General features: G+C 53.8%; 4 protein-coding genes across 15 annotated transcripts in view; 2 read left to right on the forward strand and 2 right to left on the reverse strand.

Moving 5' to 3' along the window:
- The window catches only part of PIAS3 (protein inhibitor of activated STAT 3), a 36,950-nt gene extending 33,426 nt beyond the window's left edge, over positions 1–3,524 (forward strand). For 4 of the 8 annotated variants that reach the window (XM_073322628.1, XM_073322626.1, XM_073322624.1 and 1 more), the window contains one exon: positions 901–3,524. In XM_073322628.1, coding sequence (XP_073178729.1) covers positions 901–1,164 — 264 coding nt within the window. In that variant the 3' untranslated portion in view covers positions 1,165–3,524. Of the gene's footprint in view, positions 1–42 lie in introns of all 8 variants that reach the window. The other 4 variants (XR_012156075.1, XR_012156076.1, XM_073322630.1 and 1 more) reach the window with 4 other exon arrangements.
- On the reverse strand, positions 1,240–12,635 carry NUDT17 (nudix hydrolase 17). Of its 4 annotated transcripts, none has more exons than XM_073322633.1 (9): positions 11,035–12,635; positions 9,931–10,053; positions 9,044–9,227; positions 8,194–8,219; positions 7,622–7,714; positions 6,635–6,733; positions 5,971–6,107; positions 5,060–5,218; positions 1,241–4,065 (listed from the first exon to the last, which is right to left on the reverse strand). In XM_073322633.1, exons 1-9 carry the CDS (start codon positions 11,545–11,547, stop codon positions 4,059–4,061), a joined length of 1,341 nt encoding a protein of 446 aa, XP_073178734.1. In that variant the 5' UTR covers positions 11,548–12,635; the 3' UTR covers positions 1,241–4,058. The 4 variants fall into 4 exon arrangements, 3 of the variants coding, with proteins under 3 accessions (XP_073178737.1, XP_073178734.1, XP_073178736.1); XM_073322635.1 differs by having other exon boundaries at positions 1,242–4,065; positions 5,122–5,218; XM_073322636.1 differs by lacking the exon at positions 9,931–10,053 and having other exon boundaries at positions 1,240–4,065.
- A 126-nt stretch (positions 12,636–12,761) lies between these two features.
- On the reverse strand, positions 12,762–26,130 carry POLR3C (RNA polymerase III subunit C). 2 transcript variants are annotated; one of them, XM_073322631.1, is made up of 15 exons: positions 25,763–26,129; positions 24,026–24,192; positions 22,997–23,252; positions 20,947–21,132; positions 20,687–20,775; positions 20,134–20,238; positions 19,469–19,561; positions 18,065–18,145; positions 17,504–17,555; positions 17,330–17,390; positions 16,379–16,529; positions 15,456–15,557; positions 14,313–14,362; positions 13,381–13,530; positions 12,763–13,014 (listed from the first exon to the last, which is right to left on the reverse strand). In XM_073322631.1, the coding sequence occupies exons 2-15, from the start codon at positions 24,170–24,172 to the stop codon at positions 12,933–12,935; spliced, it is 1,605 nt and encodes a 534-aa protein (XP_073178732.1). In that variant the 5' UTR covers positions 24,173–24,192; positions 25,763–26,129; the 3' UTR covers positions 12,763–12,932. The 2 variants fall into 2 exon arrangements, with proteins under 2 accessions (XP_073178733.1, XP_073178732.1); XM_073322632.1 differs by lacking the exon at positions 15,456–15,557 and having other exon boundaries at positions 12,762–13,014; positions 25,763–26,130.
- RNF115 (ring finger protein 115) overlaps positions 25,828–27,872 on the forward strand; it is a 51,511-nt gene continuing 49,466 nt past the window's right edge. The window contains exon 1 of the mRNA XM_073322637.1: positions 25,828–26,427. Coding sequence (XP_073178738.1) covers positions 26,341–26,427 — 87 coding nt within the window. The 5' untranslated portion in view covers positions 25,828–26,340. The remainder of the gene's footprint in view (positions 26,428–27,872) is intronic.

A 27,872-nucleotide genomic window follows, 5' to 3' on the forward strand; every position in this document is an offset into this window, starting at 1 on the left:
TGGTAAATCTGTAGACTAGTAACCCTGTCCTTTTCCTCTCAGCCAATCCTCCTCCTCCTCCACTGTAGCAATCTGGGCCTGACGTGGCCAACATTCACGTGGCCTCGCTCAGCCACATGCCTTTAGGTTCCATTGCTGTTGTCTGGAATGGTCCATGTGCTGTCTGTGGCTTGGAATGCTGGATTCTTGCTTTCGATACATGACTCTTCTCCTTATTAGCACCTGTATTCTCCACTCTGCCTCACTACTCCAGGTTCTGGAAGGAGGTAGGGCGCTGAGTTGAAACTATATCACTTACCTGCTAGTGAATCTAGACAAACTTGCAGTGCAGTTTAGAAAGTGGGTGTATTTTTTTTGTTAACCAGGGGCTGCTCTCTGCCTGCCTGGCATTTGATCCTTTCACAGGGGACTCAGGGCAGAGCTGGTGATTGAGCTAGCTAGAAATACCTTCTTCTGACTTAGGGGAACTTGAAGTGCCGTTTCCTTTCAGAGCTGGTACAACAGGTTTCTTTCTCTTTCCTGGGCCTCGTCTCGCCACCACTGCGTATCTCCTCTTCAGCTGCGCCATTCTAACCTGGCGTGGAGTTCCAGCTACAGCAAAGCCCAAGCTCTCTGTCGGGTTATACCAAATGGGAGGCAGCTGGCTCAGGTGAAGTCTTGGTAAACTGGTACAGTTCCCCCAAATCTCAGGAGTATCACTTGTGACTCTCAACTCTCTCCTTTCCTGCTGTTCCCTTTCCCCCTCTTGGTAGCGCAAGCAGTGAAATCTGTTGCTTTGCAGTGACGTCTGTTCCCCTTGCAGATCGGGCACCGCCAGCGCTCTAAGCACCGGAGGGGGTTTGGGAGGGGTTTGAATAGGCGCCCAGTCTAATGATTGATGCTCTGTTCCTTGCCCGGCAGCACTACAGCCCTTCCGTGATCACCTCCCTGGATGAACAGGACGCCCTGAGCCATTTCTTCCAGTACCGAGGCACGTCTACCCATTTCATGAACCCCCTGGCTCCCGTCATGGCAGGATCCCACAACAGCATCAGCCCCACCAGCGGCCGCATCAGCAGCATTGTCTCCACGAACACGCTGCGGGAGAGCCATGGGCATAATGGGACAATGAGTAACAGCGCAGCTCTCCCGGGCTGCAGGCCGGACATAATTTCCTTAGACTAACCCTAGGCCCAGGGCACACTGGCACCTCGGTTTACCCCAAGGATAGGAGAGAAAAGCAGATTTTCAGCAGCTGCTGTTGAGTTGGGCTTTTGTCTGGGATGGAAAGGACCCAACCAGTACCAGGTCTCCTAAGTGTCTCTCTCGGTCAGGGCAACTCCCCTGTTAAGCCCAACCTTGGAGCCTCGCAGGAGGGCTTTCAGTTCTGCACGCGTCCGCCTGATCATACTGGTACCACTTGCTGGGGGGTGCCAGTGGTCGGGGGTAACCTCTGTTTTTCAAGACCATTTTAAAACTGTGTTTTTCACTTTATTTTTTGGTAGGATTCTGCACAAAGATCCTACAGTGATAATCCCCACCTTGATGCTGTACTGCTAGAACAGCACCATCTAGTGGCCAAAGCAGGACTTAGCAGCCATTCCCCCCCCCCACACACCCCAGGATGTCACCCACCTTCTGCATCTCTTTGCAGCACACCATTGCTGACTCCCCGAAGCGGGGTGAGGAGAGAAATTTGTCTGGGTCCAGCAACCCTCCAGGCATGGATGGAAGGTGGGTGGGTGTCTTTCAGGGAGCTGCCCGCTGCTTTTATGCACCAACACAAGCACTTTGGCAGTAGGGATTGAGCTGGATCTGGGCTCCTATGGCATTCTTCACTCTTTGATCCTCTTCTTTGCTCCCCTCCTTCCCTGGGGAGTCTGCCCTCCCAAGCATGGGTTAGAGCAAAGAGCTGGTGACTCAGAAAGGGGCTAGCAAACTTCGGCTTACAGCTACCATGCTGTGCTGAGAACCTCTGCTGTCCCAGGGTTTAAATAACAAATGGGCAGGAAAACAGATGCTGTAACTGAGCCCTGATTCCAAACCCTATCCAGCAAATATGGACGTTCCCCAGCAGAGACCTAGCCACTGAGGGGAGGGTGAATCTGTAGCCTGCAGCACTTAAGTATTCCCATGAAGCAGGTGAGTAGTTGGGGCTCCCTCCCGCCTTGGCCTCAATTGTATGATCTGAAGCAACACCGTTGGGCCCCAAACTCAGCTCTGTTAAGCGAATCCGTTCTTCAAACCCCGGTGCAAACCTCTCGTGCTTGCAACCGAATGTGCTCGTGGGTGAGAACCAGAAAGAGAAACTGATTGATCCGTTTTCAAGGAGAAAAAAAGAGGGATTTTTTTTTAAAGGTGTTTTTTTTTTAAATGAACGTGCTGTGGCGTTACGAGTGGCGCAGGAAAGGAAATGTTAACTTTTTAATTATGAATTCACCACCCACGGTCCTTTAAAATTAGACATTTTCCTGGCTGCTGTTTTAGTTTTGTGTCCTCATTACAATTTGCGCCCCCCCCCCTTTTTTTTTTTTTGGTAAGAATCAAGACAAAAAGAGTCTGTTTGAATTGATGTCCCATCAGGGGCATTTACACGTGAGTTGATGCAGTTCTTTATTGGGACGCTAGAGGAGGCAAGAAGGGGAGGGGTTCTTGCTTGCAAACCCTCCTGCAGACAGGACAGTATCGAGCAGAGGCAGAGTAGGGTGACTGCCAGGGCTTTTGTCTCCCTTCTGTCCCCTCGCGGGGGCACTGAGCAGCTCAGCCCAGGCTGTCTCGTTTGGAATTACGATGTCTTTTTTTTAAACTGTAGATTTCTTTTCCTCCTCCTAAGTATTTCCAGTACAGAGCTGTACAGAGAACAAAGCTGTATCTGTATCTTTCAGTTGCAGCTTTTGTACATTCCAAACTCCAAAGACCTCCCTGTGTCTGTATCTCCTGAGGACGAAATGAAGGTCGTGTTGCCCCCGCTACCGCGCCTTGGCGGGGACAGCACATTGCCTGCTGCCTGTTTTATTTATGTCTTTAAATGGATGCCTTAGTTTGTAACCTTTACAGCATCACAGCCGCTTCTTCAAGGGTCCTGCGTAAGCAGGGTCTCGCCAACCACCTACGGCCAAGTTAAATTTTTTTGATCACAATAGCAAGATTGGCACGCGAGTTCGATGCACCATCACATGGTCAAAATGGCACTCAGAAGGGTACGACGTGTAGCATTTTTTTGCACCTTTTTCCCTGCACAAGTGTCTCCATCAAGAACTTCAAAACAAACCTGGTTCCCTGTGGTTCTGGAGAAGGGTGGTCCGGGGTCAGGAGTCAAGTAGCTGTGCCCAGAATCCTGCTGTGACTTTACTGGCTCTTGTATCAGTTGTAGTGAATCCTGCTGAGGAATAGTTGAGGTGCAGCTTTACCTTGCATTCTTAGTTGCGCTAATCATTTTTCCTCTGTTTTGGAGAGGGACTACGTCCAGCTGATGCTGTTCCAGCTCTTCATTTAAAGAGCGGTTGGCTGGAAAACGATGAACCAACTACTAGTCACCTTCAAAATACCAGCCCTCAGAACTAGCTTGCTTGGTTCTTTTCACCTGGAAACCTCCAAGTGACAGACTTAGCGCTCTGTGAAACAAGGAGAATTATCCTTCCCCCACTTGTGTGAACTGCTTTGAAATCCTTGGTGGAGAAGTGCTAGATAGAGGATTTGCTTTTTGGAAAAATGGTGCTTTGAGAGATTACTGAACTTTTGCAAACCTCTTTCTCTCTGCTCATCTTCCCAACACCAAACTGAAAAGGGACTTAGGACCAGAACAAATGTACTATGTACATTTTCAGTGGGAACATAATTGTTTGTGGGTTTTTAAAGTTCTGATGTTGGGGGGGAAGGGGAACAGACAGACCAGCTCCCACTAAAGGTAGATTTCTATACATATTTGTAACCCTACCCATCTGTCCTTTGTACTGTCTCCTACCAAGATCCTCCAGGGCCAGTCGCAGGCTGGTCAACTCACATGGCAATAGTGGCTCCACTGTACCCTTTGAGAGGCAGGTACTTTCAGTGTTGCGTACAGGTGGTGGTTGAGGCAGCTAGAAGCTGAGGAGACAGACATTACGGTATTAAGCCTTTGCAGGGAGCGCTGGCTGTTTTCAAGTTTTGTACATACAAGTTGTTTGTGTAGAGGGTTTGTGTGGGGTGGGGGAGATAAAGGAGTGTCTAGGGTTTTGATACTGTCTGAAGTCCCTTAGTGTTTTATAAGCTCTCACACACGGTGAACATTATCTAGACACCTTTAAAAAGCAGCTAGCCACTTTCTCTGGTTTATTTATTCTGTCCGTTTGATATCCAGCTGTTCTATTATTTGCAACACTTCTGTATATGCAAACTACCTTTTAGATAATAAAGTTCAAAACACCCCCCACTGTGCTGGTGTCGGTGACTGGTGGAGCAGAGCTCTGTTCAAGCTGGATTTGAGCAGCTGGGACCTGGGGAGAAGGGTGAGTTAGCCCCCTTTTACATAAGGGGAAACTGAGGCAGAGCCATGCAGTAGTCAGTGGAGGGCGGAATTGGAACGGGAGTTCCTTGCTTGCAGTCCTGAGCTCAAACCACTGACACATGCTGTCTCTTCAGTGCCTCCTTTGGCTAAGCAAGACACTTGGATGGCTAGGGCAGGGGCGTTATTCCAATGTTACTTGACGTCTGTCCACACTCTGCTTCCAAGACAGTGAATGCCCCCCCCATCCTAGGCAGCTGGGGTTTGGCCTTAGTGCTGGCATTCCCACCTAGTCCATTCAGGACGTGCCTTCCCTTCATAAGGGGCTGCAACCACCTGTCGGTTGCTTCCTTCATAGGAGGGAGGGCCAGAGAGCGACCCCACTCCCCACCTTCCCTTCCTGCTAGGGCTTGGAGCGGTGAGAAGGAACTTCATTCTTGGCAGGCCTCGGCAGCCTTGCTTGGAAAAGCAGGTCCGAGGGCCGGCGATGGTGACGGAGCCGACCTGCTTCACCGGCCACTCAGCACTGAGGCGGCTGCTCCACTCCCTAGCTGTCTGCCCTGCGGGGAGGCCGGGGCCTGGGATTTCGCTGCTCACTTGTCTCGCACAGCTAAGGTGTCCAGCCAGAGCCGCAGGGCGAACCTGGTCCCAGTGCTCACCCGCTCCACATCTTCCCCCGCTGCAGGTGCTGTGTTCAGGAAGGTCGCAATAGGAAGCTCCGTGGGCTGGGCCGAGCCCCCGCTCAGCTCCGTGGCTCTGGGTAGATCATCATGGAAGTTACTCAGAGGGGCCGTGTTACGGCTGGCAGCTCAGTAACGCGGAGCGGGGAGTGAGAACACGGAGCAGGCCTGATGCACGAAACACCCCCGGCGTGGCCAGTGAGGGCTAGTCATTGTATGGGCCGCTCCTTCCCGCCAGGCCAGGGCTAACTTCCCTGGCTTTAACTGAAGGAAGGCTGTAGTGAGAGTTACCTACAGGGCAGCTTCCACAGCCCCCTCCATGACTGCACTGGAACCAGGGCCCCTGCCCCTGCTTGGGGGGCGGTACCTGAGACGGGTAAAGCCCGCACCCAGCAGGGCAGGTGCTGTGGCTCCCTGGCCTGGGGGACCATCTAGCCCTGGGTGAACAGATGAGAGAAGCTGGGGGAAAGTTTTGGGGTGTGGAACACGCTCCCCTGAGCAGCGGTCCAGCATGGGGGCAGAAGAGCTGCTGCTGTTCAGAGACACCCAGCAGGGGGGCCAATAAAGGGCATTTCCGCCTAGGCGTGTTAACCCCGTGTCTGCTGGCCAAATCCCAACCTAGCCACTTCCATTCTGCCCTCCGGAGAGTCCTCTCCACTTCCCGTTGGGAAGTGACAATGCTCCTCCCCAGACCTGGCTGCATTTCAGAGGTGGGGGAGCAGAGCCCTGCCTCTGACCATGCAGCCTGTCTCTCCAAGGGAAGATCATCATTCCTCCCCTTCTTAGAGGAAAACCGGCCAGGCTGGGTTGGCAAATCACTCTCCTTACTTGATAGTTGGGGGGAGGTTGCTGGGCACATGCCCCATGTTCTCTGCTCCGTCCTCGACAGCCGCGATACACTCCAGAAGGTGGGGTTCCAGCCAGGCGTAGGCGCTCACCTCGCTCCCGTCCGCCTTGATCCTCGTCTGAAATCCAACACATGCCTCTGAGGGCTGGGAGCAAGGCTCGGCACTCTCTGGGGCTTGGAGTCGCCGCGACTGATGACCAATGGGGCTACGGGCAGGCTCGGGCAAAGGGCTGGGAGACAAGCCGCTAAGCCGGCTCGGAACCACAGTCAAACCTAAGGGACAGGCGCTGGTCATCTCAGCGGAGAAGCCGAGGTCTGAACAGGCCATGGAGGCTGAATTCCTCCAAGGGTCCCGCACGCCCAGGGCTGAGGCCCAGGGCTTGTGGTGCTGAACGTAGGAAACCTGCACGGCCGGCTCCCCTAAGGACGCCTTCAAGATGCTGAGGAGGGTGGGGTCTGGGGACAGCAAGCCCAGGCAATGGATGTACATCAGGACACGTAAGAACAACTCTCTACCTAATCTCTCCCGACCATCTTCTCCGGGGCCGAGCAGTCCCCTCAGTCAGGGGTCACTAGTCACCCCCCAGCAACGCCCCCCAGCAGCTGCCTTAGATCTTCCCCACCCGTGCTCTGGGGGGCGCTCACCTGCAGCTGCTGGTGGCTCTCGGTGGAAAGCAGCAACAGGTACGCGACGACGTGGTGCCGCCTCGGCAGCCCTCTGCTCAGCGTGGGCGGGTACACGGACTGCGCAGACGGAGAACCAGGAGCTAGGACTCGGCAGGCCCGGCCCCGCCCCAGAGGCACAAGCCGAGGGCCGGTGGCTGGATCCTGAAGGCCTCCCTGCCTGCAGGCCTCTAGCGCACTTTGTGAAGCAGCGAAATGCAGCTGCCTCTGGGGACGGGTGCTGCAGCTGTTTAAACAGCACCACTACGCGAGCGGCTGGGTCACGAGAGCAGGGCTGCCGCCCCGATTTTTGGCAGGGGGGAGGAAGAAACAAGCGTCTTAAATGGCCAAGAACGTTTGAGCCCTGCAGCAGTGCCCGTAAGACCGGCCGTGCTGGGTCAGGCCAAGGGTCCATCTAGCCCAGGATCCTGTCTTCCGACCGTGGCCGGTGCCAGGTGCCCCACAGGGAATGAACAGAATGGGGCAATTAGTGAGTGATCCAGTCCCAGCTTGTCGTACTCAGAGGTTTTGGGACACCCAGAGCCTGGGGCTGTGTCCCTGGCCACCCGGGCTAATCGCCATCAATGGGGGACTTATCTCGCTCTCTTGAACCCAGCAATGCCTCCTTCCAAATCCTGGGACGGGGTGACTCAGTGCAAGCCGCTGCAGGGAGTGCTGGGGATTCAGGAGGGGGCGCTCGACCCCAGCCCCATTCGCTGCACCAGGTCACGGCTGCGCGTGTGGCTCGCGCTAGGAGAGGGTGGGAAGTCATCGCTCCCTAGTGGCTGATCCGCAGAGGAAGCTTGAATCAGCTACTGCTGCTGGTTGATGGATGTGGTCCCTTCACCCCTCCCCGCCCCCGAAGAGGTTCGCGCTTTGAGCACGGACCATCCCAGGCCGGGGCCTCTCTGGAACCTGGTGCGTGCCGAGCGGTTCCCCGTGACCCAGGTCAGGAGAACGGGACATTACCTCCCACAGGCCCAGCATCGTCCAGGAGAACCTGCCCGGCTCCAGCCGCAAGCCTGTCTCCTCCTGCAGCTCCCGCAGGCCCGCCTCCAGCAACTACGGTCAAGGGACAGTGAGGTGAGGGCCGGCCCGGCACAGCCTGCCTGCGTCCTACGTTCCGCAGTGCCAGGGGCTCTGGAATCCAGCCTGGTACCGTGCTGCGCCGTAACAGCGCCCCCTAGCCGCAGAACTCAAGAGCTTTACAAGCCTCTGCATGCTAAGCTGGCACCCCACTTTACAGATAGGGAAACCGAGGCACCGAGAGGGGAAGTGACTCGTCCAAGGCCACGCAGCTCCTACGTGGCAGAGTCAGACCAAGAACCCAGAAGCTCTGATGCCGTCCCTGGCTCTAAGCAGCGCCTACCCCAGTTCCCATTTGAAAATCCCAGGGAAAATTACACTACGCTCAGCTTTATCCCCTTCCCTTCCCTTCCCCATGTAGACACAGAGACCCCCCCACACCTGCTGCTCCCCCACCACTACTCGCCCATTCAAACCAACCCCACTGGCATCCGCACGGCATGTCGAGGCGGTACCTGTTCGTCCGGCTCCATGTGCCCACCTGCAAGGGGAGAGAATCGGGAGCGGTAAGCGGCACACTGAGCAGGTCCAGCGCCCCCTGGAGGCAACGGAGATGCTCCCCGTGGCTGCTGCTGCTGGACCCTGGTGGTCTCACAGCCTATTGAGGGGTTGGAGGGAGGAGGACGGGGGCTGTCTTTGTTCCGGGTCTGTACAGCACCTGGCACCATGGGAACCTGGTCTGTGACTAGGCCTCCTGACCGGCACAGATAACATACAACCCTAGCAGAAGAAACACTCCAGCCACAGCAGGGTCCCCCAGGGGTGGCTGATCTCCCGGCAGCAGCGTTTTCTCCCCCTACCGGGCTGGTTTAACGAAGGGCTCGCCCGTTTCACTTCCTTCCAACTTCCTGCTGTTTAATTGTCTGCACGCCCTAGTGCCTTTCACTGCAGGATCTCAACGCAGCTAGTGAGTTACACCCCAGTGCATTTGGTAAGGACAGCGGGGCGGGAAGGGGAGGGAGCCCAATTGAAGGAAGTTGACTTGGCAAAGGTCACACGACAAAGTCAGTGGCAAAGCTGTGAATGGAACCCAGGAGTCCGGTCTCCCAATCATTGTCTTTAACCACTAGCCCACACTCCTTTCCTAGGCCTGGGAATACGATTTAAGAGGCTCAATTCCCAGTCTCCAACTCTTCCCTCTAAACAACCCTCTCCCCCTTCCAATGACCACAGAACTGCCCCCCATCCATGGGCCAGGCAGGCAATTGACAGGAAACCCCAGCTAGACGCATCACCAGGTCCCCATTGGAGTGCCTGGGCCCTGGCTTGGCCATTTCTAAGCCAGCCTCGCCCGTGTCCTCTCACCGGGGGGCACCCAGATGTTGGGGAAGATGCTGAGATTCTTGGCCCTTCGCGTGAGCAAGACTCTCCTGTCAACGGACTGCAGTACGACAGCCACCCCCACGTCTACCCCACGGCCTCGGAGCGCCTCTGGCAGCGCGGCAGCCTGCCTCTCCTCCAGGTGCTTGATGGGACAAAAGGACGGTCTCTGCGGAAGGAAAAGGAGCGAGTATTTGGTAACAGTCACACCAGGCCTCAGCAAGAGACTGCAGCTTCCCAGATCAGGCCCGTCGGACCTTTCATCCCAAAGAGCTCCACCAAGTTTCTCCGCACAGCAGCTGTGACATGCAGCCACCTCTGGGGCTTAACACAGCAGAGGGGTCATTTTGGGCCAACTCTTCTTGCTATGCAAAGGGCACGAGGAGCAGACAGGATCCGCAGCTGACGCAGGCAGTCGCCAGACACACTGCGGCCAATATCACATACCCAGGCATGTTCCACACGGTGCCTCGGAGCTCAGAACAGCTCGACTTTCCTTGGTAAGGACCCTGGGCTAAGCCCCTTCCTCCTCCCAGAAAATGCCATGGGCTCTTGTATGTTAGTAAGTTACATGGCACCGACCAGCCGGGAAGCGCTGAAGACTTTATAGATATTACTGGACTGTTCTCAGCTTGCAGGTTGAGAAACTGAGGCACAGATGCTTGCCCGAGGCCATGCAGCAAGTCAGTGACAGAGGCAGAAATAGAACCCAGGAGTCCTGACAGCACGTGTTCAGGTCTAACTACCCAAACACACTACCTCCCAGAGAGGAGTGGTGGACCCAGGCGTCCCGACGCCCAATCCCCTGCTCTAGCCGCTCCCTTCAAGCCCATCAGTTTAGATACAAGTGCCTCCCCGCAACATGTCCTGACCTTCAGAAGGATCCTGGTAGAGCCAGGGAACTCGCTGTCGGAAATGACAAACTGGTTTTGGTCCAAGCCGCAGCTGACCATCGCCTTGTCCTCGTGGGGAGCACAGAAGTGCCCGGTGATGCTCTGAGAGAGAGAGCAGGGAAATCACAGGCCTTGTCTTCTCACCACGCTTCATGGGGGGCTCCCAGCCCTTTACACACATTACTTGTGGGCAACAGAGCCCAACAGCTCGGGCAGGACCCTCCCCGCTCCGGAAGGGAGACTGGGCATGGAGAGGAGATGGGACTCAGCCAACTCAGGGACAGACTGGAGACTAGAGACCAATCCCCTGCTCTAGCCACTTGCCCACATCCTCGCCCAGAGCTGAGGATAGAGCCCAGGAGTCCTGATGGCAGCAGGCGCCCCATTGACTAGACTCGGCCCAGGAACCAGACCGGGCTGTCCTCAGCGGAGCACAGCGCCCACGGCCTGAACACCTGCACCTGCACGGCACCTCCCTTATCTTTGGCCTGCCCCTGCAGGGAGGAGAGGTTAATGGGGCCTCCAGACTGAGAGGCGGCTGCCGGAGAAGGCCTCAGGCCAGAGTCCCTCATGGAGGAGGGAGCGCAAAGGGGTCGCTGGGTCCAGATTAGTGGCTAGAGAAGGGGCCTGGGCGCCAGGACTCCTGGGTTCTAGTTCTGGCTCTGTCACTAACCTAAACCACCCCCCTTGCACACCCAGCCCTCCCCCACCCTCCCTGCACACCGAGTCCCCTTGCACACCCAGCCCTCTCCCCAACCTCCATACACACCCAGCCCTCCCCCAACCTCCCTGCACACCGAGTCCCCTTGCACACCCAGCCCTCTCCCCCCCTTACACACCCAGCTCTCCCCCAACCTCCCTGCACACCGCATCCCCCTGCACTCCCATCCCCTTGCACACACCCCCACACCCAGCCTCCACCCCACCTCCTGCATACGCAGCCCTGTGCCCCCCCAGCCCCTCCTATTGCACGCCCAACCCTCCCCCAGTCCCCCTGCACACCCCGCTCTCCCCCCACCTCCATGCACACTCAGCCCCCCCCCCCCCCCCACCAAGCGCCCCGCTGTGCCCCCGGGCCCGCACCTGCAGGAACCCGGCGCGCTCGGGCCGGGCGCTGCCCTTGGCCAGGCGCACCAGGCCCCGCGCCAGGCTCTCCATGGGCGCCGCGCCGGGGGAGCGCGGCCCTGGCTCGGGGACTTGCCGCGAGCGCAGGAAACCCGGGAGCCACGGCGGCTGCAGGCCCCACAGAGGCGCCAGCCGGGCAGCGAGTGGAGAGGGGCGCCCCCTGCTGGCCGCTCGCCGTGCAACCGGCTCAGCCGCGGCAGGACAATCGGGGATCCCCCTACCGGCGTTTCCAGCAGGAATTGGGCACACCCCCCCCCCCAATCGCTGCAGCCCCTTGGAACCCGACTCTCCCCTTGGAGGTGGGGCGCGCGGACCCTGGCTGGGGCGGAACCCAGCATCCCGAGGAGCTGGGGGTGTTGCCCTCTGGAAGTGGTGGAGACCCTTCCCCTCCACCTGTTGGAGCCCTGTCCTGGACCAGGACCCCATGGCGCTAGGCGCTGTACAGACGCAGAACAAAGAGCGTGCCCCCATCTCAGTCTAAGTGCCTCCTGCGGTGATCCCGCTGCTCCCGTTACACCTTCCTACCTTGCGCCTCGCCCCTGACGGCGGGCCCGGAAACCTGCCCACACGAGGGCCTCTGCTCCAGCTGGCCTGGAAGGTTTAGCGGGAGGAAAGTTTCTTGGTTCGTAAAAGTCTCCGGCCTGGAGATCATTACTCCTGCTAGCAGTGATGGGTGAAGCCTCCATGCTTAGGGCTTCCTGCCGCTATCCGCAGCCACTGGAGGGCAGACGGGATCTCACCCAGGTGCAGAGCTCCTGAGCTGTAGCTCACGAAAGCTTACGCTCAAATAAATTGGTTAGTCTCTAAGGTGCCACAAGTCCTCCTTTTCTTTTTGCGAATACAGACTAACACGGCTGTTACTCTGAAACAGGTTCTCAACCTGTGGTCCATAGCCTATGTCTAAGGGGGTCTGTGAAAGGTTGTTGTTACACAGAACAGTGGTTTTCAACCCAGGGGTCCGCAGACCATGGCTAAGATTTCCAAAGGGGTTCGCACCTCCATTTGAAATTTTTTAAAGGTCCACCAATGAAAAAAGGTCAAGAACCACTGCCCTAGAGGACAGTGAAATAGATGCACTAGAGATAAACCTTGCAGGTAATAAAAACATGCCGGGCCAGCGCCCTGTCTGAGGGGTTCAGCTGGCTCCACACTGTGACTAGATTGCCACTTATGCTCTGACTTTTTCCTCAGCCTCCTGCAGTCTTCTACCACCGTGTCAAGCATCTCAGCCATGGTGCGGTTTTGTCCGCACTGCAAGCAACAGGTGGGTTTACACGGAAACAGCGATCTCGCTGTGAAACCCTGGTGCAGACGAGGCACAGATTGTGGTCCCCCGGCTGGGCTCATCACGGACAATTCCAGACCTAGCAGGCTCAGCAGAGAGGTTTTGCAAGGAACTTCAGACTCAGCAGAGCATCCTGGCAGCTGGCCAGGGGGGTGGCACTCTCAGCAGAGAGGTCAAGGACTGACCGGGTTATGGAGACCACACGCTGGCATGGCAGGTGTGTATGGGGAGTTGGTATTGCCCATACCTAGACTGTAAGGCAGAACTAGGGAACTGTAGTCTCCTAAATTGTCCAGCTGGCATCTTTCACCAGCCCCAGAGCTTACTGGGTGAGGTTCTCAGGCCTGGGCGACCAGGGCTTTTGTACCACCTCCAACTACCCCCTACGTAGCTAATCAGCGCAATCAATGTTTTATTTCCCCTCCAATCAATGTTAAACATACAGTTAAAATAAACAAAAATGCAGAACAGCTGTCTGCAAACTCCCCTCCCCGCAGGAAGCAGATAGTTCCACCCAGAGGGCCATGACTGGAGTGGTGAAAGGGACGCAGTCTGCCAGCAGGGGGCGCCCTCACAGCTTCTTCACTGTGCTTTCAATGTACGACTCCAGCACAAAGATGGTCTCGTCGACTTGATTCTCGCTGGCGTCGATCCTGTGATTTTACGGACAAGGGGAGGGAGAGCGTCACAGGCCGAGCAGCGCGTGTCAATGCCGCCTTGTGCTTAGCGGGAGCCTCCCAGGCGAGCAGTGCAAAGCTAGTTACTAACAGTCATGCGTTAATTCACAGCCCCGGGCAGTGGGGAAGTAGCGTTGTCCCTGTTGTTAATATGGGGAACCTGAGGCAGAAGGAGAATGCAGCTTGCCCAAGAATAGAACCAGGAGTCCTGATTCCCAGCCCCCACCCTGCTCTGATTACACTCCTGTCCTGTCCTCTCCCAAAGCCAGGTGTAGCCCCCAGGAATCCTGATTCCCCATCCCCTAGACCAGCCCGCCCAACCCTCGCCATGGCTCCGCTCACTTGTTGACGTTGCGTTTGAGGTTCTCCAGCTGCTGGCGCTCCGGGGCTGTGATCATCTCCTCGATCTCCTGCAGCTGCACCTCCTCGGCGCCCGTGGCCTGCATGGATGCTAGGATGGCCTCCACCCGCTGAGACTTCTCCAGCAAGCGCCTGGGGGGCGAGGCAGACAGCGTTCACTGAGCGCCGGCGAGACGCTGAAGCCTGTTCCCATCACTCAGGTTTGGGCCGACCGCGTTACTCACAAGGGGACAGATCCAATCTCGGATCCAGGCAGGTTCCCTCCTGCCTTCAAAATCCATGTGTCTCCCCCACTACCTCGCCCCACTGTCCTCCTCAATAACATCTCCCCCTTCGCCCTCCCCTTGCCCATTACCCCAGGGCTTGTCTTTATTCCTTTTCCCCCTGCTACACTGCAAACTCTGGGGGCAGGGGCTGCATTTGCAAAGCATCATGTGCACCAGTAATGCCCGTGGCTGTGCCAGACGCACCAGGGCCTGTCTCGGCAGGGGCTGTTTGTACTGATGCAGCTCCCAAGAGCGGCGAACTCCCCCTGCAGATCCTTGCACCCAGGGCGCTTACCTCTATTACAAAGCTGCAGTGAACCACATTGGCTGAAACCCTGACTGGGGCAGCGCGGCTCAGGGGTGTGTGTGTTTGCGTGCGCCTACCCAACATGGATGATATTTCTCCTTAACCGCCCCTCCCTGCCAAACAGTTTTCATTGCCATCCATCTGTTTATCTTTGACACTTATTGGGCACCAAGACCCAGGTGCTCAAAGCTATTTAGATTCCTAACTCCCTATGGTAGCTAGGCACCCAACTCCCTTTGGTAAGCTCCTCTAGTTACGAACCCCATGTCAGAGGTCTAAGCTGCTTGACCCCAGCATGATGACTCGGCCCAGGAGCTTTCGGCCTGCTTAGCGCCACTCACTTGTTCTCCTTGGTTTCGTACTGTCGCCTTTCAATCAGGTTGGCCACGCTCTAGGGAATGGAAAGAGGAACAAGAAGCAGGGTTTTGGGGGAGGGATACAAAGAAACGACGCCATCTGATTGTGTGCTTTAATCTCAGCCAAAAGGGGGAGTGTGAGCGGGAATACTGGGCCCCACCACTGGCTCCCCCCAAGCCTGCCGCTAGGTCCTCTGCGCCATGAGCCGCGAAGATGGGCAAAATCGGGGAGGGGGGATGGATTTTATGCATATGCTCCCTGCTCCGGCTCTGGTCTCTCTGCAGCTAATTCTTGCGCCATTTACAGGGCCTGGTGTGGAAATCCACCTCACTCCTTGCTACCTTCACGTGCCTTTGCTGGGGACGGTGTTAAAGGTAACAGATGCATCTGAGAGGGTTTATCACCCACCCCGAGTATGAGCCTCTACCATCCTGTGGGACGTGCAGCCTTGTGCTCTGAGCCCCTCTCATAAGCTAAGCAGGGTCAGGCTAGGTCTATCCTCGGATGACAGCCCTCCACGGCAAACAAAGACCGAGCAGGGAGTGAAGACTGCATGCCTCCTTCTGAACTGGCCCTGGACGCAATGGCCAAGTGCAGCAGCAAAGGGCACTGTGCTGCGAGCGGTTTCCTCTGTCAGCTGAGATCCACTCTCTGTGTTCACTAAAGATCCCATCATGCTTTCTCCAGTCACCAGGGCACTACCATCAGCCTCCTGGCCAGGTGTGAACTTGCCGAGTGACATTCTGCCTCCCTACAGTTCTCTCTGCCGGTTCAATGGAATGCTGGACTTTCCATTTCCTGTCCTCAGTGCCTGTGCAGGGCAGCTGCGCACGATCAACCCAATCAAGGGGGCTGCATTTCAGTGGCTGAATGATCCCCGTGTCACTTTTCCCATCCGTCGGTAAATCGATAAGGGATGAAAGGGGCCAGGATGGTCAGCCCAGTGACTCTCTGCACCTGGGAATGTTGCTCTCCATGTTGCAGAGTCCCCAACGACACAACTGCTGTTGTGGTGACGCGGAATCAGAGAGAGGGAATAAACCGAAGGAGTCCAAGGGGTGCGAAGGACACAGTGTGATTTGCATGAGCATCAGTGTCAGTTGGATGGCCAGGGAATTATCGGGTACCTTATAACACCGGTGCAGCAGCATCCGTGCAGAGGACAGAGTGTTCACTGTGTACAGATAGAACGTCCTGGAGGGGGCGTGGTCCGGAGTCTTCGGAATCTCCTGTTTGCGTGCAGGAAGGAAGATTGTAATATGTGTGTGACCTCCCCAGAGGGCTGTATCTGTCTGTTCTCTCTGTGTGCTCCTTTCTAGCTTCCCCCAGGGACCCAGCGATCATCATTCTTTGCAAAGAGAGAGAGAGGGCGCGTGGGATAGTGGTGTGATCCTGGCCGCTTACATCCCTAGCACGGCACCACCAATAACTCGCCATGTGATCCTGGGAAAGTCACTGCACCTTTCCAGGCCTCGGCTCCCCCAGCGGCAAAATGCAGGGAAGGGCATTTGCTGGTGACAGCCTGAAGACCAGTGCTTGGAAACTGTCCAGTGACACATATTTCCAGTTACTATTCTTTGTTAGTAAACCAGGGACGAGCAGGGGGATCCGACAGCTAGGGGAGAACAACTGAGATCACAAAACACTTTACAGATATTAATGCAATCAGCTTTCCACTCCCCTGGGAGACAGGTTAACACTGGATCCGTTGTCCAGGTCTATGAAAACGGAGGCAGAGAGAGATGAATGACCTAGTAGTTCTGATTCCTTTGTTCTAATGCTAGGCAACACTCCCTCCCAGAGTTGGGAATGGAAACTAAGATACCACCCCACTGCTCTAACCACTAGACAACGCTCCCACCCCGCAGCTCAGCATGGAAACCAAGAGTTCTGACTCCCAGCTCCCTGCTCTGATGGGGATGCAACCCAGGATTCCCAGTCCCCTGCTCTAACCACCTTCCTTCATCTGCATTCATCTTTATGTCCTGTATGCCCTGTTTGTGACACACTCTGCTCACCTCTGGGTGACAGCATGAATAGAAACTCTCACCTGTAGGGACACAAAGTTCTCCGATAGCATTTTATACAGCATGTCCTTTGCCTCCTTGGCAGGAATCATGGCAAAATCCTCCACTTGTTTCTGTTCCAAATGCTTCTTCCGCAGAAGCAGCCTGAATATCCTTGCGCAACGGGAACCAAATCTAGATGGGGGAGGAACAAACCAACTAACATACAACTCTGGGGAAGAACATCAAAACCTAGACCCGCTGCACAGGAACATCAGAGAATTGAGAAGGTTCCTACATTAACACTTCAGAAGAGAAAAAGCATCTTGTGTGTGTTGAAGATGGAATGAAATCCTGACTTCAGAGCCACAGGCCCAAACCAGATCAGACCACTGGTCCTTTGAGTCCGGTACCCGGTCTCTAGACCAGTAACTGATGCTTTAGAAATACATGCATGAAAATGAAATGTGTCTGAGAGTTAATCATGCAGATGTCACTAAATTTTCACTCAGCAATGTTTATTTCCCTATTCATGAAATCCAGGCTAGCTAAAGAGGGAACAGGCTGCCCAGCAGAGACTGGAGAATCTCATCACAACTAATGTCACCTTCCTATCTGGTACCACCCAGGAAGCCTCGAAACCATGAATACTTTCAACATACAGCTGGATAATGTGGGGCCTGATCCTGAGATAGATCAGTCACTAAAATTGATGGGAATTGGGAGGGAGCTTAGCACCTCTCAGGATTGGATCCTTCCTTCCTCTCTCCCTCTTCAACGAAAGGATGGAGATTGTGGGTGAAAAAGGTGCAGCTCTGCTGTTTGAGGACTGTTGTAGCTCTGTGGGATATGGACAGACCAGGTGGGTGAGGTAATCTCTTTTACTGGACCAGCAAATATTGGTATGGCCTCACCCACCTTCTCTCTCTCTCATATGTATGCCTTGGGCAGAGTAACAAGGGGGCTAACAAGCTACATTCAAAGAGTTGCTTTACCTCTCCTGTACGATGGATTCCAATGTTGCTGTTGCCAAAGTCGCGAGGGCCTTGTGGAGATCTGGGCAGTGCGTGTCAAGGTACCACACATGAATTACCAAGGATCTCACAAGGTTCGGTAAGCCCCAGGACCAGCAGTAAACTGCCCATAGTAGATTTCTCAGTAAAGGATACTGATGACATACATGCCCCCGCCACTGTCCCCGGATTTACCAACAAACTCCAGCTACAAGGAAATAAAAGGGTTAAATGTATACAAAGACTATTACAATTTTGATATAAATTGAATACCATTGGGGGCAGAATATAAGTTTCTTTAAAAAAATAAATCCCCAACCTTAATGGTTAGAGGATGTTTCCAAAGCCGAATTTCCACCTTTGTTCTCACAATGTTTAAACGTTAATGGGAAACTGTTTTTCTTTAAACCTTCCTGCTCCCACCTGCAGTCATTCTGACCTAGGGCAGGAGAACCCCAAGATGAAACGGACTAGAAACAGAGGGTAAAATGGACTAGTGCCTGTTTTCACTGTCCACGCTGAGTGAGGTGAAGAAACCAAAGCCCTGATCCTACCAACACTTAAGCAAGTGAACAGCTTTGCTTATGCAGAAAATACCACTCACTTTAATGGGGCCCACTCACGTGGAGAGGACTGCATGATTGAGGCCCTAAATCAGAACTGGACCAAAGGTGGAAATCTTGTTCAAAACCAAACTACACATAATGCATTTCTTACCGGGTCATCGGCTAGCAAAGTGAGATACTGATCCAGAATTTGTTTCACAATATTGTATCCTGTTGGAAGAGATCTGAATATCTGTGGAATAAAAGAACACCCAGAAAATACCTTCTATTCGCATTTGAGATGATAAAAATAAACAGTATTTAATTCATTTGGATCTCAGAGTGCTTTACAAACATGTTCACATTGATCTTCAGAGCCCTGCTGCAAGGTAACATTTTTATCTCCATTTTACAGAAGGAGAAGTTGCAGCACACAGAGGTGAAGTAACTTGCCTGAGGTCACACAGTGAGTCAGCAACAGAGCCAGTCATAAATTCATAGATTCCAAGGCCAAAAGAAGTCACTGTGATCCTCTAGTCTGACTGCCGTATAACACGGCACAGAGATTCTGGAAATAATGCCTCTTTGAACTACAGCAGATCATTTAGAAAAACACCCAATCTTGATTTAAAAGCTGCCAGTGATGGAGAATCTGTCACAACCCTTGGTGAGATGTTCTAATGATGAATTACCCTCACTGTTAAAATTGTACACCTGATTTCCAGCCTGAAATTGTCTAGCTTCCAGCCATTGGATCTTGTTAGATCTTTGTCTGCTAGATTGAAGGGACCATTATCAAATTTCTGTTCCCCATGTAGGTGCTTGTAGACCATGATCAAGTCACCCCTTCACCTTCTCTTTGTTAGACTCAAGCTCAATGCATTTAGTTTATCACTATCCAGCATCTTTCTCACCCTTTAGACATTCTTGTGACTCTTCTCTGAACTCTCGCCAATTTCACAGCATCCTCCCTGAAGTAGGAATACCAGAACTGGATGTAGTATTCCAACAGAGATCACATTAGTGCCAAATACAGAGGTAAACAACCTCTCTACTCCTACTTAAGATTCCCCTGTATAGGTAGCCAAAGATCGCGTTAGACCTTTTGGCCACAGCGTTGCATTGGGAGTTCACAGTCATTTATCCACCCTAACCTCCAAATCTTTTTCAGAGTCTCGGCTTCTCAGGAGAGAGTCCCCCCTCCTGTAAGTATGACCTACTTTCTTGTTCCTAGATGCATAACTTTACAGTTACAACCCAGGAGTCCTCCTCTCACCACTAGACAACCCTTCCACAGTCTGGATATGAGGCTGGGCAAACACCAGGAGAGAGTGGGCGACGCTCTGACGCTCATGACCAAACCTTGAAGTCTAAAATGAGTGTTCAGCTGGGTTCCTGTGCCACTCAATAATACGTCTGTAGCTTGTTCTGTGTCTGTATAGCACCTGGCACCAAGGGGTCCTGGTCGAGGACAGGGACTGCTAGCTGCTGCCACAATGCATATACATAATACCAAAGAAATATAGTTATCCGTGTCCGATTTCTATAGAGTGCCCCAAATACTGCAGAAACTTACCTCATTGGAAGACAGTGGCTGCGTATAAGGCGCATTGGAAGATGTAGTAATTTCACTCATTCTCAGCATAGTCCGCACTATTTCACTGCTGGTCTATTTAAAAAGGAAGGAAACAGCCTTTAGGCCTTGACAGAATCTCTGTTCACATGATGAAAGAAGAATTCCTTCCCCCCTACCCCCCCGGTCAAGAACTGGAGTGCTCCAAATTCAGAAATCAGCCTCCAGTAAGATCTAGGTTGCATTAGCCTCCTTCCACTCATCTTAGGCTGGTTACATGCCCCATTGAACTGCCAGCAAGACCATTCCAGTGCAGGAGAAGGGAAAGATGCTCTGGGAGAGCAACATATGGGCTTAGCAGCATGGATAACCAGCTTGTAGGATTTGATATACTGGAGCAGGCAGCTGGTGCATTTAAGGCAAAACTCCCATTGAATAAAACGGGAAGCAGCCCTCGGTCCAATTCCTGTCTGCAGCAGCAACCAATGCCTGATATTTCAGAAGACTGTGAAATATTCCTTCCTGACCCTTGCAGCCATCAGCTAGTACCCTGAAGCTTGAGATTTGAAGCTTTTAACATGTAACTGCCAAGGTTGCAAGCACCAAATTCCCCACTCCTGCTACCTGGAGTAACTCCGCTGAGGAAGTTCCCGATTACTTCTGCATACCTGGTCCATCCTGTTGGCCACTGCGCTGACTATGGCTTGGTCTCGGAAGTGCTGGTGGAACCGATCGATGTTGGCTTGCCAATAAATGCCGTCATCGGGCGGGGGCTGAGGAGAAATGGGGAAGAGGGAGAAGGAAACGCTGAGGCTGGTTTATTGGTTGCAGAGCCAGATGCTCGTCTGAGGAATGAGCACCGTCAGCAGGGCAAATTCTGAGGGGTGCTGAGCACCTGCCACGTACCCTGGAGCTTGTTGGAAGCTGCAGGTGTCTAGAATCTCAGAAGAGTTGGACCAACGTGAATCGAACCAAGAAGGGGAGGTTACACAGTGGATGACAGGCAGACTGTCTACACCAAACAGCCCCTTGAACAAAGGCTGTACAGTAGCCTCATTCCCCCTAGGGTAAGCACTGTGGACCCACTGGTCCCTGCTGGTTTTCACTGGCTATAAACCCAAAGGTCAGATAGTGGAATAAAGGACTGCTAAGCCCTCCAGTACCACAGAGATCATGGCTGGCCTGAATGCAAGCCAAGGAGCAGCAGGGGGTTAGCAATACCTCTTTGCTGTCTGCATCTTGTTTCTGCCTTTTTGCCTTGTGTTCACCGTTATCTTCATCGTCAAATGATCTGCTCCTTTTCCCTTTCCCTGCGGGCCAAAGACAGATTTTCCTCTGAATACCAGCACGGCAGTCTTGTGTTCAGGTTGGAAAGCTCCCAAAGCACCTTTGCTGATTACACAGAGATCACCCCGAGCATTTGGTGTCATCCACCCACATTCTAAATGCAATCTACCCAAGGAGATTCTGACAGCTCTCACCTATGAGATTCAGGTTGGGGACCACGTACATGTCCTTCTCATTAACTGCCAAAGTGGGCGCAGGAGGTGGTGGTGCATCCGAAGTCTCGGTAGTTTCAGGGGCCATTGGGCATCTCTGAATGAAGTGCGTGTCCGCTAGGCGCACAAATGTATTGGAGACTTCGCCATAGTCCATGGTTTTCCCATCTGGGCAAAAGGATACCAAGGAGAACAGAATCTATCATGATCCCAAACTCCAGCTGCTCCTGCACCCATGTGGGATCAGGCCGCATTGTTGTCTTTAAGAGCCGTAGAAGCAGGGCTGCGCAAGAGAAGGCTTGGTATTTGATCTGCATTTATCACCTTCCACCCACTTGCTCCAGCTGACTTCAGACCTTGGTCCAAATCTGCAAAGGTGACAAGTGATTTTGGGTGTCTCAGTTTCTAGGTGGCAACTAGAGACCCCTTAAAGGGGCCTGAGATGGGCCAAGCAGGTCTTTTTAATGTGTCACAACTTGGGCACCCAAAATCACTAGTCATCTTGAAAAATCTTAACCAGTCTTTCTCCCCAGTTCACCACCACGCTAGTAGCATGGGTCTGCTCTCTGTCCCTTTGCAGATCTCACAACTGCTGGTGCAAGAACCTTCTCCTATGCTTCTGCTACACCTGAAACATTTCCTGTATATTTCTGCTCCATTCCCCACATATAGAAGGGCCTCTCTCAGCCTGTCTCTTTGCCACTGTCCACAGGAGAGTCTTTCTGGCAGCTCTTAGCAAATTCCTGAATCTCTGTCTCATTTCAAATCTCACCAGATAACGCAGGTTGTCTCTGATGCCTCTTAAGTTCTCTCATTATCATCATTTGTTATTATTTATATTCCAGCAGCACCTGAGATCAGGGCCCCATTGCACTGGGCACTGTATGTAGTGAGAATCTCTGCCCTCAGGAGCTTACAATCTAAACTCACGCTGCTCTCTCCTCTCTTCCCATTTAACTCAACATTTGTTGGGACACAGCTTGTACACCAGAAGCTATAAAGCTCCATTGGATTATATAGCATTGGTGTCTTTTAATCAAGCGGAGCCGCTAATATAGTTCAGTGAACAACTATGACTTGCTGGCCAGTTGAGGTTTTTCCCTTTCTTCCCAGGTATTTAAGGCCTCCCACATTTCTCTTAAGAGAAAGGTGCAGTGGAAACACAAAGATTTCCACCTCTTTGTAGGCCACCAATCAATGGGAATAGTTAAATGAGCAGAGCAAACTTAGGTCTGTTGGAGGGACAGATACAGAGGTAAGGGAAAAACAGATTCAATGACTAATACATGTGTTTTCCATTTTAGTCCATGTGTGTAAAATTCAGCCTTGAGATGAGAAATATGCAGGTAACCAGCACTTACACTCTTTGGAATCTACATAGCACTTGTCATTTGGATAAGTGTTGTTACTCCCATTTTACAGATGGGGAAACTGAGGCACAACGAGGGACAGTGATTCCCTCCAGGTCATATTGTGAACCAATGGTAGAGCAGAGAATGCATTCCCAGATCTCCTACCATGCTGTCTCTACACTTGTCTACTGATAGAAAGATAGGGTAAAAGAGACATCGATATAAATCATAGTCAAATGGTCCAAGCACAGGAGCCAGTTCTGTACCCAGCTCTTATAGTGACTCACTGTTTGATCTTAGGCAGTCCCCTCCTCTCCCTGTGCCTCAGTTTCCCCTTCTATAGAATGTGGGTGATGATACTGACCTCTCTCCTGGAGGTGCTTGGGAGTGTCAGTGTTCTGTACAGCCCCTTGAGGATGCCCCATATGGACCTGACCTAAAGCCCACTGACATCAATGGAACGATTCCCATTTACTTCAATGGACTTTGGATCGGGCTCTATGTCCAGAGCCCTCTTCTTCTGCACAGATCCTGGGAGCCATCCAATCCCCTTTCGCTGCGTACAGAACCCAGCCACTCTGGTAGCATGAAGTATCCCCAAACCTTGCCAGACAGATAAGGTGCTGCAGCAAAAGGTTCCCGCTCTATTTCTCAGCTGTCTCCACACCGCTTTGGCTCACCCTCCATAGTTTCCGTTAGCCTGTCTGCAACCTTCCGCACCGCGGCGCTCATGGTCATTTTGCCATTCAGCAGCAGCTCTTCCACAATCAGCTCGCCCATGTCGCTGTAGAGGGTCTTGGCAGTATAGATGTAACGTGGATACCGGAGGATCCTCAGCACCCGACTGCACGGAGCTTCGTACTCCACAAAGCCTCGCTTCTGCAGCTGGTAGGTCACTAGGTTGTGTTGAATGAGGACACAGAGAGCTTTCTTAACCTGCACATGCCAGAGAAAGGAACGAGCCACGTACTTGGAAACTTAGCATAGTTTATATGGCGGAAATCGACCATCATGCTTCAGGGCTGATCACCTCTGGGATTAGGAAGGGCATGCCCCTCCCCTTATGTGTTTAGGTGCTTTATCTCCATCCATAGTCTCAGGAATGGTCACACGTTCCCCAATTAGCACTGATCATTAACAACCTAAGATAAAGCTACTGAGCGTTCACCAGATCATCTTTATTGTGGGAGAGGTGCGGGTGATGTTTGAAATTCCCCAGGGCCTCAGGCTATCATAGAACTAAGAGATGGAAAAACCTACAAGATCTCTTCCTACTCGAGGCAGGGCCTGAGAATCTCGACTGTAGTCCTGACTCGCTCTGTGAGTTTGGGCCACTAAGTCTCATCTCCTTATTCTCCAGATGCTGCACTAACTTCAGAGAACTCCATCTTTTGTCCTCTCCACCCCTTATAAAACTACATTTTTAAATTTTAGTTTTAAACACCCTCCTTCCCTTTGCCCTTCTGTGGAGAGGTAAGAGCTCAGAACCTTTTCTGTTAAAGCCGATTGCAATTTGTACTATTAAAGAAACTGATTTGGTTTTAAGGAGACATGTTCAAATTCTGATTTACCTTTTGCAAACACTTTTAGAATAACAGAATCCTTCAAAAGCACCAGAAATGGTGACTGACAAGTTGTAATGAGCGAATAATAGTTTAGTCAGCTATGTGATCCAAAGGAGACTAACTCCTAGAGTATTCCAGACATACCTGATCCAGCGACATCCCTGTGTCGTTGGCAATCACTCTCAGCGGCTGGCTGCCTGTCTTGATAAGATGAGTCCCTATCTTTTCCACGATCTCGCCAAAATGTTCTTGCAGCAGGAGGGAACAGAGTTTAATTTCTGCCTGAGTCATCTTGCCGGCAAATTAAAATACTAGAAGAATATGGGGAAAAGCATTTATGTTATTAAAGTTATCAGGTGAGACAGGCGAGCGCAGGAGATTTGCTGATTAGATACAAAGATTTTCACCTCTCCAGTCACCTGTTTGAATTGGCCTAGATCAGTGGAGACTAAAAGCTGTTACCAATTCATGCCTGAAATGAATCTGGTGGGTTTGTGGCTAAGCCTATATCAAAACTGCCATCACAGCCAGCCCCCTTGTTGGCAAACGGGGCAGGCAGGCCTGCCCTCCAAGGACTGAATGAGCCATGGAGACTAAACACATAGTATCCCCTGAGATGATCCCTCCAGGGCAGGGTGGGCTGTGTGGAAAGCTTGCCTTGTCCTTTCCTACTGCTGCATCTGTTCTGCAGATAATCCACCTCTAGGGCTGCCAGTCGGGCACTCCATTCATTTCAAAATTAAGAGCCATAACAATGTCTGCCATGCAGGCAGCACTATAGGAGCTAAAGAATCCTTACGGGATGCTTCAGGAGAGATGCATAATGGGGGGCCTAATGGAACTGAAATGTTGATAAGGAATTTTATATGGAAACAAAGGACTGAAAGGCAGGAGAAGATAGCTCAGCAAATAGCCTTTTTCAGCTCGGAGGAGGGCTCCTCCAAACGACCTTCATATAAGTGCTAGGTCTACACAATCTAATTGACTGTGACAGGCGCGATACACCCTGAGCCAAGGTGGCAGTAGCGCACAACTAACATCCAGGTGAATTATCAGCCAACAGAACCCACAGGGACAGAGGCTTGGTGTCAGAAGAAATGTTATATGAGTGAAGGTTGGGTGGCCAGATGGTCAGAGCAGAGTGCAGCCTAGGAGTCAGGATGCCTGAGTTCAACTTTCAGCTCTTGGAGAGTGGCATGGATGAGTAATCATAGCACTGAACTAGGAGCCAGGACTCCTGGGTTCTGTTCCCAGCGGTGGGAACTATAATGATCTTAGCATGGGAAGGTAGTGTGGATAGGTGATCGCAGCAGGGGACTGGGGGCCAGGACTCCTGGGTTCTGTTCCCAGCCCTGGGAAGGGAGAGCGGCCGAGCGATCACAGCAGGGGACTGGGGGCCAGGACTCCTGGGTTCTGTTCCCAGCCCTGGGAAGGGAGAGCGGCCGAGCGATCACAGCAGGGGACTGGGGGCCAGGACTCCTGGGTTCTGTTCCCAGCTCTGGGAAGGGAGAGCGGCCGAGCGATCACAGCAGGGGACTGGGGGCCAGGACTCCTGGGTTCTGTTCCCAGCCCTGGGAAGGGAGAGCGGCCGAGCGATCACAGCAGGGGACTGGGGGCCAGGACTCCTGGGTTCTGTTCCCAGCCCTGGGAAGGGAGAGCGGCCGAGCGATCACAGCAGGGGACTGGGGGCCAGGACTCCTGGGTTCTGTTCCCAGCTCTGGGAAGGGAGAGCGGCCGAGCGATCACAGCAGGGGACTGGGGGCCAGGACTCCTGGGTTCTGTTCCTGTCCAGCTGCCTCCAAAGTTCGATGCCCCCTGGCCAGGGAGACTCGCCCCCCCCCCGATGCCTTGGGGACCCCACACCCCGATGCCCTCACTCACCTGGGGCCTCAGCCTGGGCTGTCTGGGGGAGGGGGTCTCCTAGGCCCCTCCAGCAACCATAGCAACTCCGTCCCCTTCAACTTCCGGTTCACCGCCGATTACTTCCGGTCACTTCCAATCGCTCCCATCCCCCCTCGGCGGCTGCAGCCGGGGCCATGGGGGGCGCCGGGAGTCAGGGCTCTCGAGACTCTATCCCTTGTCCGCTGGAGAGCGCGGCTATAACGGGGCCGCTCTACGCGCACCCCTGCTAGTCTCGGTGGTCAGGCTGGGGCGCTAAAGCGCAGGCCGTCGGCGGAATTTGCGGGGCGACGCTCTATCCTCGCCCGAGTCTCTCTGGCCGCGCGGAGGACTCAGCACGCGGAAGAAACGAGGGGGCCGCTCTACCCTGCAGTCCTCTCGTCTCGCTAGCCTAGTGGAGGACTGTGTCTCCCGGCCCCCGCCGGCGGAGCACAAAGGAGAGGCGGAAGTGGGCGGCTAGAGGGACCTGCCTGCCGCTCTATCCGCGCGGGCCCTAGTCTCGGCGCTCCCCCAAGGAGGACTGACGGCAGGCAGGGAGCCGGGGGAGGGGGAGAGAGAAGATGGCGGAGGCCTCGGCAGCGGCCGTCGTGTCCCAGCATCGCTTCTTCTGCCACAGCTGCAAGGGGGAGGTCAGCCCCAAGCTGCCGGTAAGGGGCGGGGCCAGGGGGCGTGAACCCCCAGATCCGCCGCCGGAGGGGCCCGGGCGGGAACCCAGCAGCCCCCCCCATGAAAAGGGGGGGTAAACCCCGGTCCTCTCCCCCTGGGGGGGGAGGAGCTGGCGGAAGGGGGGGTTAAATCCCACCAACCCCGGCCCTGAAAGGGGGGGGGGGGTTAAATCCCAATCCCCGCCCCCAAGGGAGGCTAGCGGGAAGGGGGGTTAAACCCCCTTTCTCCTCCCCCCGGTGGTGGTTGTGGGGGGGGGTTAAACTCCCGCAGCTTCCCGAGCGAGAGGGGGTTAAACATCAAACCCTTGTCCTCAGGGATCGAGGGGGCCCAGGCAGGAGGGGCTGAAACCCCAGCCCCCCACGTGAGAAAGGGGGGACGGTTAAACCCCAACGTATTCCCCGAAAAGGGGGGCAGGCCTGAGGGTTAAGCCCAGCTTGGGGGATAGGCTCCTTCTCCTGCCGGGGGGGACGGACAAAAGGAAGGTGGGGGTTAAACCCCAGCACATCTCTTGGGGGTGGGAGGGGGGAGGTTGAGGGCCCCCTCTAATCTCCACACCATAGAACTGGAAGGGGAGGTGTTCAGCCCTCAATTGTCCTCCAAAGAGGTGAAGGTGCAAGGGGCTAACCCCACATCCTCTCCTTTAGTATTGGAGAGGCTAAGCCCCAAGCTTCCCTGATGGGAGGGGCCACTCAGGTTGGGGAGGGGGGTGTGGCGGGCAGGGGCTAATCCCAACCATCCCCATGGAGAGAGGGGGGGTTCCCTTTGGGAACACAGGGAAGGTTAAGCCCCACTGAGAGTGGAGGTAAACCCCAGTTCACCCTTCACAGGGTCCCTAGGTCTTCTCGAAAGCAAGGACACCCATTCTCCCTCCTCTAGAGAGAGAACCCCGGGGGGACAGAGGCAGGGACCCAGTGGCACAGAATCCTAGGACAGGAAGGGACCTCGAGAGGTTATCTAGTCCAGTCCCCTGCATGGAGGGAGGTCTCCCAATTCTCACAGTGAGAAGGGCAAATTTCAGTTCCCCAGCCAGAGGATCAGTAGGGTCCCAAGTAAGGGAACGTCTCCCTCATGCCCTAGGGAAATGGTTCTCCTTTTGAGTACCCTTTCTGGGTGAGTGTAAAATAGTCCTGTGTCTCTTTGGGGTTGAAGTTGTATGCAGTGTAGTGGGGGGCTGAGTCACAGCTAACCCCAAGCAGTTCTGCCATAGAGTGGAGGGGTCTGGACGAGTCTAGTCTGTGGTCTCTCCATTTAGCTCCAAAATGGTTAGACTCAAAGGGTGTCCTTGTTGTGCTGCTGATGTTCTAGTGACGTTATAGACCGTATCTCGGTGAGCCTCCTGTCTTGGGAGGTGTCGTTGGGGAGCAGAAGGCTATTTGAGGAGAGGAACAGGCAATGTAGCTTGACCAGATCAGACCAGGCACATAAT

The sequence above is a fragment of the Lepidochelys kempii genome, chromosome 24 (genome assembly GCF_965140265.1).
Source record: "Lepidochelys kempii isolate rLepKem1 chromosome 24, rLepKem1.hap2, whole genome shotgun sequence".
Lineage (NCBI taxonomy): Eukaryota > Metazoa > Chordata > Testudines > Cheloniidae > Lepidochelys > Lepidochelys kempii.

Bases quoted from the DNA above. Each gene is read 5' to 3' on its own strand.
- NUDT17 (XM_073322633.1), bottom strand. From the start codon at position 11,547: ATGGGGGCACGCTCTTTGTTCTGCGTCTGTACAGCGCCTAGCGCCATG. The intron at 10,054-11,034 runs GTGCGGGCCCGG...TCTCTCTCTCAG, and splicing joins AGCGCGCCGGGTTCCTGCAG to AGCATCACCGGGCACTTCTG. The intron at 6,108-6,634 runs GTGAGCGCCCCC...GTTGGATTTCAG, and splicing joins AGAGCCACCAGCAGCTGCAG to ACGAGGATCAAGGCGGACGG.
- POLR3C (XM_073322631.1), bottom strand. From the start codon at position 24,172: ATGACTCAGGCAGAAATTAAACTCTGTTCCCTCCTGCTGCAAGAACAT. The intron at 19,562-20,133 runs GTATGCAGAAGT...CTTTTTAAATAG, and splicing joins TGGCCAACAGGATGGACCAG to ACCAGCAGTGAAATAGTGCG. The intron at 18,146-19,468 runs GTAAGTTTCTGC...TTTATTCCACAG, and splicing joins AGCCACTGTCTTCCAATGAG to ATATTCAGATCTCTTCCAAC.